The sequence below is a fragment of the Pan paniscus genome, chromosome 13 (genome assembly GCF_029289425.2).
Source record: "Pan paniscus chromosome 13, NHGRI_mPanPan1-v2.0_pri, whole genome shotgun sequence".
Taxonomy (NCBI): domain Eukaryota; kingdom Metazoa; phylum Chordata; class Mammalia; order Primates; family Hominidae; genus Pan; species Pan paniscus.
The window spans coordinates 133943050-133959849 of NC_073262.2; the positions used below are offsets into that span (position 1 = coordinate 133943050).

General features: G+C 47.1%; 1 protein-coding gene across 22 annotated transcripts in view; it reads left to right on the plus strand.

Annotated features, from left to right (window-relative positions):
* ARMC9 (armadillo repeat containing 9) overlaps nt 1-16800 on the plus strand; it is a 190006-nt gene that overhangs the window by 117957 nt on the left and 55249 nt on the right. For all 22 annotated transcript variants that reach the window (XM_063595609.1, XM_063595612.1, XM_063595613.1 and 19 more), the window contains one exon: nt 8855-8959. In XM_063595609.1, coding sequence (XP_063451679.1) covers nt 8855-8959 — 105 coding nt within the window. The remainder of the gene's footprint in view (nt 1-8854; nt 8960-16800) is intronic.

Consider the following 16800-nt stretch of genomic DNA (forward strand, 5'->3'; position numbering starts at 1 on the left):
GTGCCTTTGTCGCCCAGTGCACCCAGCACCTTGCCAGGCTTGCATTGAGAGAGGCTAGCAGAATTCTTTCCCCGAGCAGGGCACGGTGGCTCATGCCTGTAATCCCAGCACTTTAGGAGGCTAAGGTCGGAGGAATGCTTGAGGCCAGGAGTTAGGGGCTATAGTGAGCTGTGATCATACCACTGCACTCCAACATGAGCTACAGAGCAAGAACCTGTCTCTTAAAAAAAAAAATGGGGGGAGAACTGATGGCAGTAGTGGCTCCCCTCCCAGCTGGAAGGCCTGAGTTGGCATTCTCAGAGGGTGCCTCCTGGCCTCACCTCTGGGTTTGCCCATTATTAAAAGTCCGGATACATCCTCAGAGTTGTTTTCATCTGCCTGGCACTGATTGAGAAAGTGGAGCAAGCGCCTGCTATCAGCAAGCTTCATTTCTGGGAGGTTCTCTGCTTACATTTCCCACCGCAGGTAGTGGGCTCCTCTGCCTGCAGGTGTTACTGGGAACGGTTGAATGAAGCTCTGGCTTCTTTGTTAAGCTGCCCTTCCCACCTCAACTAGCGCAGCTCAGTTTGCTTCCGCTCTCTCCCCTCCCGAGCCCTAAGGATGCCTCCATTCCCTTTTCGCCGGTTTCAGTGTTTCTCAGAAACCATGGCAGTGACTTGTTTATATCTACACAGTATCATGGCGTTCCAAAAGCAGAGAATTTAAGAAATTTCTTCCATCAGTAAGTCATGATTTTAAAGGAGGCAGCCAAGTGATCCCATTTACTAGCTAGAGAAAATGAGGCGCTGACAAGAATCATGTCTTTCTGAATTAGAACCTTGGTACAAAATTTTTCAAACCAAGAACCATCAATTTGGGGATGATTTTCACCTCAGTTTTCTTACATCTATGCATTTTACATTGAAGTAACAATAGTGTTTGCCTGCATGTTGCACTAGAGAAACTGAGGCAGCGGAAGCCAACCGTCCCTGTTGTGAGCAGGTCAGCTGCGGGCCCTGGTTCTGCCCCAGGCCGCCCCCTGCTCACACTACTAAGCTGCAATTCAAGTTAACTTTTATTAATGGGTAGCAAATATTAGGACCAAATGCAGAAACTGTCCTGTGTTTCTGGAGGTTAGGGAGGGCCTATCAATTCTCAACAAATTTAATTGTAAAGTACTTTTTTTTTTTTTTTTTTTTTGAGATGTAGTCTTGCTCTGTTGCCCAGGCTGGAGTGCAGTGGTGCGATCTCGGCTCACTGCAACCTCCGCCTCCCAGGTTCAAGCGATTCTTCTGCCTCAGCCTCCCGAGTAGCTGGGACTACAGGCACACGCCACCACGCCCAGCTAATTTTTGTATTTTTAGTAAAGACGGGGTTTCACCATATTGGCCAGGCTGGTCTTGAACGCCTGACCTCGTAATCCGCCCACCTCGGCCTCCCAAAGTGCTGGGATTATAGGCCGCCCGGCCTATAAAGTACGTTTAATTAAAAAACAGCTTTGTTTTAATTAAAAAAAAAAAAAAAAGGCCAAGCACAGTGGCTTACACCTGTAATCCCAGCACTTCGGGAGGCCAAGGTGGGCGGATCACCTGAGGTTGGGAGTTCGAGACCAGCCTGACCAACATGAAGAAACCCCATCCCTACTGAAAATACAAAATTAGTAGTGGCGCCTGCCTATAATCCCAGCTACTCGGGAGGCTGAGGCGAGAGAATCACTTGAACCCAGGAGGCGGAGGTTGTGGTGAGTGGAAATCGCACCATTGCATTCAGCCTGGGCAACAAAAGCAAAACTCCATCTCTAAATAGATAGATAAATAAATAAATAAATAAATAAAATAAAATAAACCAAAATGAGGACAGGTACAGTGACTCACGCCTATAACCCTAGCTATTCGGAGGCCGAGGCAGAAGATCGCTTGAGCCCAGGAGTTCAAGTCCAGCCTGAGCAACATAGCAAAACCCCATCTCAAAAAAAAAAAAAAAATTCGTTTAATTAAAACAAAATGAGCTGGGTGCAGTGGCTCATGCCTGTAATCCCAGCACTTTGAGAGTCCGAGATGGGTGGATCACTTGAGCTCAAGAGTTTGAGACCAGCCTGGGCAACATGGAAAAACCCCGTCTCTACCAAAAATACAAAAATTAGCCAGGCGTACTGGTACATGCCTGTGGTCCCAGCTACTTGGGAGGCTGAGGTAGGAGGATCACTGGAGACTGGGAAGTTGAGGCTGCAATGTGGCCCTTGATTACGCCACTGCTCTCCAGCCTGGGAGACAGAGCAAGAGACCCTGTCTCAAAAAATAATAAATAAAATAAAATGGAATAAATAACTTTAACTTGTGATTGAGATGTGTTGTTTGCTAGTTTGTGTTTATATAAGTTGATTTGCAAGTAAATGGGTCTTACATATGTACTTGTCCAGGATAAAGAAACACTTTTGCTGGCATTGACTGAAGTTAGCCATTGACTATGTGTCTCTCGTTGAAATGGAATATGGACATTTATTTTGTTTCTTAATGTTTCGTATTCCCTCCTGGCAGGGAAGTAGTGTCTCACCAATACCTTGGTGAAACTGTGATTCCAATGCCCATTTCCAGCTGGGGCCTCTGAGGCTCTGTCCCCTGGAGAAGAGGTGAAACACTACTCCATGCCCAGAGCTCCCTGCCGCTCACTCAGACCACAGAGCTGCTGCTTTGGTTCACAAGGAGTACTCATTTTCCTAAAATTCATCATAAAATGTACACACACCCTTTGATCACTGAGATGTTGTTATTTTGGTGAAGTACTCTAAGCCAAGGCAACAACCTCAATCTTCCGTAACCGTCCCAGAGTTGACTTGGGGTAGGGCCTCACAACAGGATTACCTTTAAGGAAATTTCAGGACAGCGGGTCTGCTAGCACTTGGCAGAGCTGGCAACTCAGATGCAGCAGCAGGAGAAGGTGGCTGCCCTCACCATAGGGCATGAGTCCCAACTAGAGCTTAAATTGCAGTGGTAACTGTGAGCCTGGGCCCTGGGTGGGGCAAGAGTGGATTCTCCATTTGTGATTAAACAAGAGAAGGGGAGAGAGAGGGACGAGACCCTGAACTTCAGATGCCACTATAGCCCTCCCTTCCATTACTCTCTGTGTCCTGTTGAGCTCAGTCTTAGCCAGGCAGCAGGGACCCAAGCTATCCAGCCTGTACCTCCTCAGAAACAGGCTTCTTCTGTGGGGCCCCAAGAGGCCCAAGTCAAAGACCTGGGCAGAAAGGGGCTGCCCCAAGCTTAAAGTCCAGACTCCTAGACTCAGAGCTGGGCTACTGCTGTGGATTTGTCACTTCTCTGGGCCTCTGTTTCCACACCAGGAAAATCCACACCAAGCCATTGTGAAAGTTAAGATGTAAAGTGCTATGGAAATGTAAGGTGGGTTCCTTAATTATTCTATGACAAGGGACATCAAATAAATGCCCCCAAATGCAAGCTAGCAGGAGCAGCATCTCCTCAGTAGCCCCTTCCCTGAGTAAGATGGTGCTGATTGTTGGAAAAGGCTCTGGATTGATCTGGGGCCTGCCTCTTATGCTGCTGGTTCAGGCCTGTCTTTGGGGACAGCCTAGAGTAAGTCGAATCCCCTTTTCTTAGGACAGCCCATCCCAAGGTGACACCGTCTGGTGATGGCAGGTGGCACTGACTATGTGGTTGAGAGACTGGAGAGGCGGGGTAGCTTCCCCCAGCGCAGCCCTAGCTAGGACAGGCAGCATCACATTTCAAGGCCCAGTTCCCAGCCACAACCTGCCTTCCAGGCCCAGGAGGTTGAGCCTTCATATTCCTTGGAAACTGACTGGGGCAAATCAAACTCACCAAAGACCAGAACATCCTGAATAACTAGAAATTAGTCGGAAATGAAGACAGGGTACTCATTTTTGCAGAATACAGCTTTCTCTTCCTGTTGGCAAGTGTCAAGGAGCCAATTATAGTCATTAGATTGTTGGGTGGGCCAGGAGTCAAAGGGAAGGACTGGGTAGATGATCTTAGGGAACACTGTCACCAGGAGATGATGGCCTGCCCTCCCCCTGCACCCCTAGACCACTCCAGCACTTGGCTGCCACCTTCCTCCAGGGCCCCTCCTTCCCCTTTTTCCCTCCATAGCCAGCAGCTTCCCTCTTTCTGAGTTAATATTTGTATTGCTCTTTGTAATTTAACCTGCAAAGGACAGTCTAAGGTCGGCCGGAAGCTTTGGCAGGGACGAGGAAGGGGCAGTGCACGCTCCCCCATGACTGTGTGTGCCGTTCGGTCGGCGTTCGAGTATACAGAGCCTTGTGACATCTCACATATGCTCGTTTTTTAATTTTTAACTCTTCTGTTTTTAATTCAAGATCAGAACGTTTCCATCACTCAAGGATCCCTCATAGAAGGATCCCTTTTACAGCCACCGCCATTTCCTCCTTAACACCTGGCAACCACTAATCTGTTCTCCATTTCTATAATTTTATCATTTCCAGAATGTTATAGAAATGGAATCATATAGTATGCAACCATTGAGGACTGGCTTTTTTCACCAACATCATTCTCCGGAGATCCATCCAGGCTTGTGTACATCAGCAGTTCCTTTTCTTTCTGAGTAGTATTCTGTGGTGTGTATGTACCACCTTCGTTTACCTGTTCTCTTGTTGAAGGGCATCTATTGTTTCCAGTTTGGGGCTATTATGAATAAAGCTGCCATGAAACATTCATATACAGATTTTTGTATGCCAACAAGTTTTTATTTCTCTGGGATAAATGCCCAGGAGTATAATTGCTGGTTCTATATAGTTGCATGTTTACCTCTTTAAGAAATTGCCGAAATGTAGTTGCATGTTTAGCTTTTTTTGTTTTTGTTTTTTTGGGTTTTTTTTGACACTGAGTCTTGCTCTGTCACCCAGGCTGGAGTGCGGTGGCATGATCTCGGCTCACTGCAACCTCTGCCTCCCGGGCTCAAGTGATTCTCATGCTTCAACCTCCAAAGTAGTTGGGATTACAGGCACATGCCACCAGGCCTGGCTAATTTTTGTTTTGTTCGTAGAGACGGTGTTTCGCCATGTTGCCCAGGCTGGTCTCAAACTCCTGATTCAAGTGATTCGCTCGCCTCGGCTTTCCAAAGTGCTGGGATTACAGGCATAACCCACTGCACCTGGCCTGTTTTTGCCATTCTAATAGGCATGTAGTGATATCTCATTGTGGTTTTAATTTGCATTTCCTTAATGGCTAATGATATTGAACATCTTTTCATGTGCTTATTGCCATCTGTATATTCTCCCTGGTGAAATGTCTCTTCATGTCTTTTGCCCATTTTCTAATTAGATTGTTTGGGTATTTTGAATGTTGAGTTTTGAGAGTTCTTTATTTTAGTTACTAGTCTTCTGCTGAGTATGTGGTTTCCAAATACTTTCTCCCTGTCTATAGCTTTCCTTTTCATCTTCTTAACAGCGTCTTTTCACCGAATAAGTTTTTAAGTTTTTTGATGAAATTCAGTTTATCAATTTTTTCCTTTTATGGGTTGTTCTAAAAATGTGTTAGTTTTACGTTTAAGTCCATGATGCATTTTGAGTTGATTTTTATATAAGATACGAGAATTAGATTGAGGTTCAGTTTTTTTTCCTACAAATGTTCAATTTCTCCAGCACTATTTGTTGAAAGGACTATCCTTTCTCATTGAATTTCTTTTGTACCTTAGTCTAAAACCCACTGGACATATTTGTGTAGGTCCATTTTGGAGTTCTCTGTTCCATTCCATTGATCTATGTGTCTGTCCCTCTACCAGTAGCATACAATCTGGACTACTAAGCTTGAAATCATGTAGATTGATTCTTCCCATATTGTTCTTTTTCAAAATTGTCTTAGCATGTTCAATTTTCTTTTCTTTTCTTTTCTTTTTTTTTTTTTTGAGTCGGAGTCTTGCTCTGTCGCCCAGGCTGGAGTGCAATGGGGCAATCTCGGCTCACTGCAAGCTCCGCTTCCCGGGTTCACACCATTCCCCTGCCTCAGCCTCCCAAGTAGCTGGGACTACAGGAACCCACCACCACGGCGGGCTACTTTTTTTTGTATTTTTTGGTAGAGACAGGGTTTCACCATGTTAGCCAGGATGGTCTTGATCTCCTGACCTCGTGGTCCACCCACCTCAGCCTCCCAAAGTGCTGGGATTACAGGCGTGAGCCACCGCGCCCGGCCAACGTGTTTAATTTTCTTTGCCCTTTCCATATAGATTTTAGAATAATCTTACTTATGACTACAAAATATCTTGCTGGGATTTTGATAGAAATTCCTTTACACCTGTAAATAAATATGGGGAGAACTATGTTGAGTCTTCTTGATTCATGAACGAGGTGTGGTTCTATATTTATTTGAATTTTTGATTTCTTTTTTCTTTTCTATTTTGAGACAGAATTTTGCTCTTTTTGCCCAAGCTGGAGTGCAGTGGCGTGATCTCGGCTCACTTCAACCTCCGCCTCCTGGGTTCAAGTGATCCTCCTGCCTCAGCCTCTGAGTAGCTGGGATTACAGGCATGCGCCACCACGCCCGGCTAATTTTGTATTTTTAGTAGAGACGGGTTTTCACCATGTTGGTCAGGCTGGTCTTGAACTACTGACCTCAGGTGATCCGCCCACCTCAGCCTCCCAAAGTACTGAGATTACAGGCGTGAGCCACCGCGCCCGGCAGATTTCTTTCACTAGATTTTTGTAGTTCTCAGCATACAAATGTTGTATATGTTTTGTTAGATTTATGCCTATTTCTCTTTTTCTGAGCACTTGTAAATGGCATTATATTTTTAATTTCAATGTTCGTGTGTTCCTTACTAGTATATAGAAATTGATTTTATATGTCTTTCTTATATCCTGTGAGCTTTTTGAATTCATTACTTCTAGGAGGGTTTTTTGTGTGTGTATGTGGTTTCTTTGTAGATTCCTTATTTCTACACAGACAGTCATATTATGTGCAAATAGGGATAGTTTTTCTTCCTTTTCTCATCTGTATGGCTTTTATTTGCTTTTCTTGCCTTGTCAGGACTCCTTTTCCTACAAATGTTCAATTTCTCCAGCACTATTTGATGAGATAACTATCCTTTCTCATTGAATTTCTTTTGTACCTTAGTCTTAAACCCACTGGACATATTTGTGTAGGTCCATTTTGGAGTTCTGTGTTCCATTCCATTGATCTATGTGTCTGTCCCTCTGCCAGTAGCATACAGTGTGGACTACTATAGCTTGAAATCATGTAGATCGATTCTTACCATATTGTTTTCAAAATTGTCTTAGCGTGTTCAATTTTCTTTTTCTTTCTTTTTTTTTTTTTTTTTTTTTTGAGACGGAGTCTCGCTCTGTCACCCAGACTGAAGTACAATGGCGCAATTTCGTCTTCTAATTACTGCCAGGTTTGAGTAGAATTCCAGGTTCCATGCTTGGCCTGGTTGACACCAGATAATGGGGGGTCCCGGAAACCCACTACGCCTCCACTAATGCCTCCCTGCCTAGAAGGGACGAGAGTGCCCCGTCACTCACTGCGCCCCACATGGCTCCTCCAACACCACCCCAGGAAGGGTGTGAGGGGCATCTGGTCACTGCCAAGTGTGGGTAGAAGTCTGGGCTCCCACCTGGTCTTCACTTACATTGTGGGGTGGGGGCCTCCTTACCGCCCAGCAGGGATGAAACTGCTGCCTACCCAGCCTTCTCTAGTAGAGAGAACCCACCGCCAGGGGTGTTGGGGTGTGCGGCCCAGCCTGGTGAGGGTACAGCTGGGGCTCCTGAGGCCCTTGCTGGCGCAGGTGGGAGTGGAGCTACCATATTTTCTCCAGTGTTTATTTCCTAAAATCTTCCTGTCATGCCAGCCTTCCCCTGTCAGGTCCTTTGGCTAAAGGAAGCAGGCTTTGGGTAAAGGAAGCAGGCTTTGGCTAAAGGAAGCAGGCTTTGGCTAAAGGAAGCCGGCTTTGGGGGGCTTTTTTTGTTTTCACCATTGACATTTCTGGGTTGTTGGTTTCTTGGGCTCCAGGTGTGGCATATATGAAACAAAAAGAAAACCCAGGCAGCCTGGGTAACCTGGCAAAACCTCGTCTATACAAAAAAATACAAAAAGTAGCCGCATGTGGTGGCATACACCTGTAGTTCCAGCTACTTGGGAGGCTGAGACAGGAGGATCACTTAAGCCCAGGAGGTCAAGGGCACAATGACCTGTGATCATGCCACTGCACTGCAGCCTGGGTGACAGAGCGAGACCCTATCTCAAAAAGAAAAGAAAACCCAGGGAAGTCACCAGCTGTCATCCTTGGGTCTCAAGGCCCCTAGGCAGTCTGCTTTCATCTCTCCATCTTTCAGAGTCACCTTATGTTTCTTTTATAGGTAGTGTCCAGTGTTTTTGGTTGTACGTAGTGGGAGGAATATGGAAAGGAACATCCACTGGGTCTTCCCAGAAGCAGGACAGTGCTGCCCTTTTTGCTGAGTCTTGTTACTTATTGGCTGTAAATGTTCCTGAGACGAGCAAACCTGTTCTAGAGTTCCCTATCCCCCATAAGGCCTGTGTATGACTGACTGGCTGTTCATATGGTGCCTTGATCTCACAGAGAGAGAAGTTCTGAGAACTGTGATTAGGAGAGACTTTAAAGAGCCTTCTGGAACCTCTGCACACCTAAGCAATGGAGGCTCCCTAGCTCCCTAGCTTCCTGAAGAGGCTGGTTGGCCTTGTCCCTTTGGTCTTCATGGAGAGGTTGGGAGCAGAGGCAGACTGCCCCTGAGCCCCCTTGGAATATAAGCCTCCAAGTTGCTGTGATTGGCCGAGGCCTTCTTGTTTCATGACAGCTACACATTCTGGGGAGCCACCCCTTGGGAGCTTGTGGCAGGGTGTCCATGGCATTCACCCCATGTCTCCTGAAACAGGAGGACCATGACATCATGGAAGCCGATCTGGATAAAGACGAACTGATCCAGCCCCAGCTCGGAGAACTCTCAGGAGAGAAGCTTCTGACCACGGAGTACCTGGGGGTAAGTGCCACACAAAGGGTGGGGATCCTGAAACAGAAAGGCCAGATGGACATTGATGGATTTCGTGTTTTCAGTGACACAGAGGGTTTAGTTTGGTTTGTTACCATACTGTATTTATGAGAAGGTCCATGTTAGCCAGTCTGCTCTCAGTGGCCCTGAAATGCACTGTGGCCCTAGCTACCTGTCACAAGTAGACAGGTGTACGGATTGGGGAAAGATATAACTAGAAGGCATATGCCAGGGGCCTTTGGAACATCAGAAGATATGCCTGGCCCCAGTAGCAATCGCCTACCATCCCACTTTTTAATTTCTGTATGCCTTATGTATTGGAAGGGAATACTGAGGTAGACTTGGAAGTCCTTGGTGCAGAGGTGTTGGCTGAAACCATCATAGCCCATGAGGTTACCCACTGAAGCACAGTGTGGAGAGAGAGTGGGGGCTGAGCAAGGAGGGGCATTCCAGCAGTCAGGAGTGGGAGAAAGGAGAGGACCCGAGAAGGCCAGAAAGTGAGTAGTCACCGCGTCCTCAGGAGAACTGAAGAGGGTCATGGAAACAGAAGGGAGAGGTGTTTCAGGATGGAGCCAGTGGTCAGTGCAAGCATCCAAGAGGCCTGTGGAGTCACCATCTGGGATGGGTCCTTAAGCTGACCTGTGAGAGCTCCCGTTGGCTCGGATGCTCAGCCAGCTCCAGAACCACTGGCTTAACGACCCACCAGCTAAATAGGGCAGGATGTGAGTCAGGAGGAAGCAGCCACTCCTCAGGAGAGGATAGCAGTGCCAGGGCCCGCAGGTATCTCAGAGAGCAGGTTGGGGGGCCTGGTGGGATGCTGGAGTGTAAGGGTCTGGAAGGGAGGAGCAATTGCCAGGAACCAGGACCAATTCAGACTGAAACCCTGTGTGGGACAGCTGAGCACATAGGGTAGAAGAGTCACTAAAAGAGGCTCCTAGAACTTTGAAGCTGGTGGTTGCTTCAGTCAGTTGTTTGGACCCCAAAGTCTTCCTCACAGCCAGCAGGTTGGTGTTGGAGAAGAAGGGTGGAGCCAGCGTCTCAACAATTGACTGGCACAGCCAGAGCCTTGGGAAGGAGAAAGACGATGCATGCAGGTGGCCTGAGGCTTTATGGGAGCAGGTGGAAGCAGAAAGTGCCTGCCAGGTCCCATTGCCACCCCCAACCCAGACCCTTGGCACCTCCCCAGGACACTGGGCCCCCTGGTCACCTGGCCCTCATCTCTTCCTCATCATCTGTGGAACTTCAGGGATTCTAGGCTGGAGTGCAGTGTGTGGTGGTGGGACTTCAGGTTGGAGAGAGAGCCACAGTCCAGATCATGTGGCTTTGTAGGTCATGGCGAGGGTTTGGGATTTTATTTACAAGAGCTAGGACGCCACTGGAGGTGAGAGCAAGGAAGTGACTCGGTTTGACTCATGTTCTAACATATCCACTATATTTTCACTCTGCTGCTTTGTGAAGGCAGGGAGGTGACTGATGGAGGCTGGGGGGCGGGGAACCACCGCGAACCCCTTCAGGGATAGGGGTTGCTGGGCAGTACCTGCCATTCCTTAGAACATCTCAAGGATTAAAGTAGTCTAATTGGCTGTGGAGCTGTTTACATTAGGTGGAGCAGGGAGGTGCTCAGGAAAGGTCAGAAGTGCAGCCGTCAAGGTTCCAAGTTGTTGATGGAAGCCTAAGGCTTGACTAGGCCTCTGTCGCCCTTTGGAAGAACGCTGGTTTTGTCAGAGACGCGGCTCCGTGTGATTGGTTTCACAGGCAGGCGGTGAGGAAAACAGAGGAGGCAAATTGGTGGGGCTTCCTCAGAGGGCACGTGTTGATACCTGTTGAGACCGCGGCGCATGTACCCCTGACCACACTACCGCACAGACAGACACGCAGGCACGTAAACATGAGCAAGGATGGCCATTTGCAGCCAGGTCAGACAGAAGCCTGAATACAGCGCTTAGTTAATAATCTAGAGGACCTCTCCCCGGCAAAATGCCATGGGGGAGGATCTTCTGTTGATATGGTAAACATCTTCAGTAAAAACAAAAAAGCAAGGTGCAGAACGTGGTGAGACTGCTAGTTTAATCATGCAGATTGGTGAGGCGCAAAGGCACAGAGCTTTCAAATCAATCAGTAACCCCAGTTTAATGGCATCTGGAAATGGTACCATCTTACCATAATATGCAGTTCTAAACCTCCTAAATGTTTATGGATGATCCTTTTACTAGAAGGAAACCATGGGTGGAGATGTGAGTACTGAGAAACACAGAAAGAATCCACTGTGAAGATGGGAAGACCCAGTACAATTTGGTATTTCCCATGGCTGCAGTAACAAAGCACCACTAACTGCAGACTTAAAACAGCAGAAATGTATTCTGTCTTCGTTTTGAAAGGCAGAAATCCAAAATCAAGGTATCCTTAGGGCTCAGCTCCCCCAAAGGACTCTATGGGAGGATCCTTCTTGCCTCTTCCAGCCTCTGGTGGCCCCAGGCCATCCTTGGCTTGTGGCTGCAACATGCCAATCCCTGGCCTGCCTTCACATGGCCTTCCCCTCTTCTGTCTTTTGTAAGGACACTTGTTCCCCCGGGTGACCCAGGATGAGTTCTTCCTCTCAAGGGTCCTTATTACATCTACAAGGGTCTTTTTTCCAAATAAACTCATTCACAGTTTCCAGGGGTCAGGACATGGGCATAGCTTTTGGGGGCCACCATTCAGCTGACCACACCAGGTCACCATAGGATCTCATGAATATTTTGATTAGAAAATTTAACGTGGAGCAGTAAGCGCTGAGGCCGGATTCACTCCCAGCACTGCCCCTGTTCATGAGTCATCCCCCACCGCCCTGTCACCCGGTCTTGTGATCTGACATTGCCAGCCTGCCAGCCTCTGTGTGCCGGGTTGGGGATCTCAGAAGATGGGATCCCACCTTGTCATGCCCTTGCTCTTGTGGTGCATGAAAAACCTTTAAATTCACATTTTTGTCGCGTTTTGTGTGTGTGCCAAGCTGAGGAGCTCTGACCAAGATAGAAGACGTTTCACTGGGAAATATGGGCCTGAAAGTCATGATCCAGGCCCCTTGTTCCGATGTACTGGGTACATTGCAGATTTTTCAAGATGACTCTAAAGATGTTGGCGTTTTGAAACATTCTGTCAGAAAATTGTATTCAAAAAGCTTTGAGTGAACCTGTGCCATCTGCCCAACACAGCGGAATGCCGAAGAGGCTTAAGACACAGCTGTTACCGTCAAGAAGTTTTCAGAAGGCCCCAAACAGATAAAACTGCTCTTGCTGAGTGGGGTAGATAACAGCTGGTCAGTGGCCAGCAGGTGTGATCCTGCAGGGTGAGAGCTAGTCCCAGACCACTGAATCTGGGTTAAGGATAGAGTCTAGGCCCTACCCTATACCTCCTGACCAAATCCCAGGAACCAATCATGGTGCACGCCAGTAATTTAAAAACCAACCAGCAGCTTGGGAGTAAGGGTGGTGGTGCGACCGGGGCGTCCGCCAGAGTGTTCGGGGATGGGAGGAAGCTGTTCCCAGGATCCTGGACCAGTAGCCACCCGTTCCTTGCAGGGCCACACTGCTAGTCCCCACCCTCAAAGTCTACCCACAGCTCCTCTGCTCTGCAGAGCACAGGCTATGCAAAATGCTGAAGAGCACGGCGATCTCAGAAAGCTAGGGACAGAGAACAGGTCATGCTTCCGAGGCTTGCGGGAGAGTAGCGGTGGCCCCATGAGATGTGTTGCTTACTCGTAATTCTAGTAAAGCCATGTGCTGTGTTCTGCTATAGGCTGTGAACGTCAGAGTTCAAGACTGCTGACTTTCCTCCTGCTTCTCCTGCCTCTAGTATTTGTGAAATTTTTAGTGCCGTGCATACCGTGCTGAGTAATCAACAATGCCTCTGGCCAGGTGCGGTGGCTGACGCGTGTGATCCCAAGACTTTTGAGAGACAGGTGGGAGGATCGCTTGAGCTCAGGAGTTCAGGACCAGCCTGGGCAATGTAGGGAAACCTTGTCTTTACTAAAATTTTTTTTTAAATTAGCCAGGTATGGTGGCACGCACCTGTGGTCCCAGCTATTCAGGAGGCTGAGGTGGGAGGATCACCTGAGCCCAGGAGATGGAGGCTTCAGGGAGCTGTGATTGCACCACTACATTCCAGCCTTGGAGTGCAAAAATAAATAAATAAATTATTATTATAAAAATAAATAAATACAAATACAAATAGAAAACAATTCTTCTTAAGAAGAATGCCCTGACTTAAATAGCTCCATCACCTGGGTTAAAGGATATAAACATTTATGACAGAATCATAGAATCCCAGTTTTTTTTTTTTTTTTAATTTCATAGTGACCTTTAACAGTAATAGGCAGATCTCAGATTAATTCAGTCCATGCCATGGGCCAAGCCCTGTGCTGACTGCTTCACACAACTCCATTTGACTGAATCCTCCCAGCAAACTTACGGGGCATCTTCCACTAGTATCTGCATTTTATAGAGGAGGGCGCTGAGGCTGAGAAAGGCTGAGTCGCTTCCAGGCGTCACCTGAGCCCACCTGCCTTTTACCACTCAGCCGGGCCGCCTTGCAGCAGCACTGGCCGTTGTCAGGTGAGTGGATTCTGTACTTGCAAGTTGAGAGAGCTCCAACCCGTGTGACATATTCGTAATAACTATATGATCTATGTTTTCGTCACAGACTCAGTTTTGGGGGGAATGCCTATAGTGAACGCTAATTGCTCCCTTTCCACACTTCCTTTCCCCTCCATCAAGTGAGAACCCAAATTCATTTAGTTTTCCTAAGAATCCCCGAAAGGGCTGGTTAGAGTGCAGGTTCCTGGCCCCACCTCCAGAGAATCTGAGGCTGTGGCAGTGCCCCAGGAGTGTGCATTTTTATTTTCCCCTAAAGTGGTTCTGAAGCAGGAGTCTGGGCCCTGGAGACTTGGCCCATTTGGACAGAACTCAGGGTGTTCATGGAGCTGCCCCCAGCCTGTCTTCTGCAGCATGGCACCGTGCAGAGCTGAGGCCCTCCTAGGCTGGGCTCAGGCCTGGGCGAGCACCTGGAGACAGGAGAGGGCCCTGGGATCCTGCTGTACCCTGTCCTGCTGTGCCTAGAGGGGCAGAAGCATGAGGTGGCTTGCAGCGGGCCCTGAGATCTCCTGCCCTTCTGTGCTCACAACAAAAACCAAAACTAGAGGAGAAAAGGCCTCTGTTTCCAAATATTACTTTTCGGGTTTTTTTTCACATATGTCTCCACTTTGGGGCATTTCCTAATCCCTTTTCAGTCTATTATTCCTGCCCCGTGTGACTGTAATGGTTGAAGAGCCATTGCCTCTGCTTATTAGGGGATTTGTTGGAACTGACTCAACGTCTATACATGTGTGTGTGTATATATATATATATATTTTTTTTTTTTTTTTTTGAGACAGTGTCTCACTTTGTTGTCCCAGCTGGAGTGCAGTGGCACAATCTTGGCTCATTGCAGCCTCCGCCTCCCAGGTTCGAGGATTCTCCTGCCTCAGCCTCCTGAGTAGCTGGAATTACAGGCGCGCGCCACCACGCCCGACTAATTTTTGTATTTTTAGTAGAGACAGGGTTTCACCATGTTGATCAGGCTGGTCTCGAACTCCTGACCTCGTGAGCCACCTCACCCGGCCTCAATGTCTATATTCTTGTACATGAAAACACAACCAAATAAGCAGGGGAAAATCCCAAACCCCAAAATATCTTGAATCCTTTTCGTTTGCCATTTGTTTCTTATTCTTTTTTCTAATTACAAAAGAAATGTATGCTTATTCTAAAAACTCGAAGTAACAGAACGTAAAGACCAACCCTAAGTCTACCCAACCAGAGGTAATCACTGTCTCTTGTTGTCTTTCCTTATCAGTTAGGATTGGGCTGAGCTGCAAATAGCAGAGAGTCCTACCTTATCAATCCAGCTAAAAATTCCTGGCAGGTGGGGGCTGTCAGAGCCCAGGCTCTTTTCATCTCTTAGCGTGGCCCTGCCTGCCGGAAGGGCAGATTTAAGCGTTGTGGTTCCTCCAGCTTACAAGGGCTTGGGAGGCCTCCTCTAAAATAATGGAATGCAAAATGAGGTATAAAAACGGGTGCTTATGTGGAATGAGAATTAGAAAATAAATCATAGTGAAGCTCACATTTTTTTTTTTTTTAAACAGTCTTGCTCTGTTGCCCAGGCTGGAGTGCAGTGGCGCAATCTCGGCTTACTGTAGCCTCCACCTCCCAGGTTCATGCAATTCTCGTGCCTCAGCCTCAGCCTCCCAAGAAGCTGGGACTACAGGCGTATGTGCCACTATGCCTGGCTAATTTTGGTATCATTAGTAGAGATGGGGTTTCACCTTGTTGGCCAGGGTGGTCTCGAACTCCTGGCCTCAAGTGATCCACCTGCCTCAGCCTCTCAAAGTGTTGGGATTACAGGCATGAGCCACCTCGCCCGGCCCCAATTCACTTTTTTTTTTTTTTTGCGACAGTGTCTTGCTCTGTCACACAGGGTGGAATGCAGTAGAGCAAACATGGCTCACTGTGGCTTCAACCTCCTAGGCTTAAATGATCTTCCCACCTCAGCCCCCCAAGTACAAGTTCAAGTTTTAAAAATTGGCAGATAACACAAACATTATAAAATCTAGAAAAATAATGTTTATATTAACTAGCTGCTTGGCAAACACCTCATAGTTTTTCTTCATATATCTTCTGTTTTATGCCCTTTGATTGCTTCTGTATATGGCAAATTAGTAATGTTTTACAAGCATAAACATAAAAATGTAATGTTTTTGTCTACATATATGAAGATGTTTTTAATGTTTTCTACCGAGAAAGAAAAAAAGATTAGCCTTTCCTGTAACATATTTGATCAAATTTTCTTAATATTGATTGATTAAAAAACTTTGTTTTGGCCTCACATTTAGTTCATGGTAATGCCCTGTAAATCTTTTTACTTAAAAAATTATATGTATAGGCTGGGTGTGGTGGCTCACGCCTGTAATCCCAGCACTTTGGGAGGCCAAGGCGGGCAGATCACAAGGTCAGGAGTTCAAGACCAGCCTGGCCAACATGGTGAAACTCCGTCTCTACTACAAATACAAAAATTAGCCAGGCGTGGTGGTGTGCATCTGTAATCCCAGCTACTCAGGAGGCTGAGGCAGGAGAATTGCTTGAACCTGGGAGGCAGAGGTTGCAGTGAGCCGAGATCGTGCCATTGCACTCTAGCTCTGGGCGACAGAGCAAGACTCTGTCTTGTGGAAAAAAAAAAAAATTATATGTATTTTTAAAAGACAAAAATTTAAATCAACACCTGTAGAAAATAATAAAAAATAATACAAAAGAAAATGTTTATGTAAATTTTTGTTTTGTTTTGTTTTAGAGATATGATGTCACTCTGTCACCCAGGCTGGAGTGCAGTTGTGCAATCATAGCTCGCTGCACCTCAAACTCCTGGGTGGCATTAAGCAATCCTCCTGCCTCAGCCTCCCAGAGTGCTGGGATAACAGGCGTAAGCCACTGTGCATGACCCGTTTTGTTATTAAATTTGAGAAAACCATCCTCAAGTTTCTTCCATAAAAACACTAGGCCGGGAGCAGTGGCTCACGCCTGTAATCCCAACACCTTGGGAGGCCGAGGTGGGCAGATCACCTGAATTCAAGACCAGCCTGGCCAACACGGTGAAACCGTATCTCTACTTAAAATACAAAAATTATTCAGGCGTGGTAGCACATGCCTGTAATCCCAGCTACTTGGAAGGCTAAGGCAGAAGTAATCGCTTGAACCCAGGAGGCAGAGGTTGCAGCGGGCCAGAATCACGACATTGCACTCCAGCCTGGGTGACAAGAGTGAAACTCC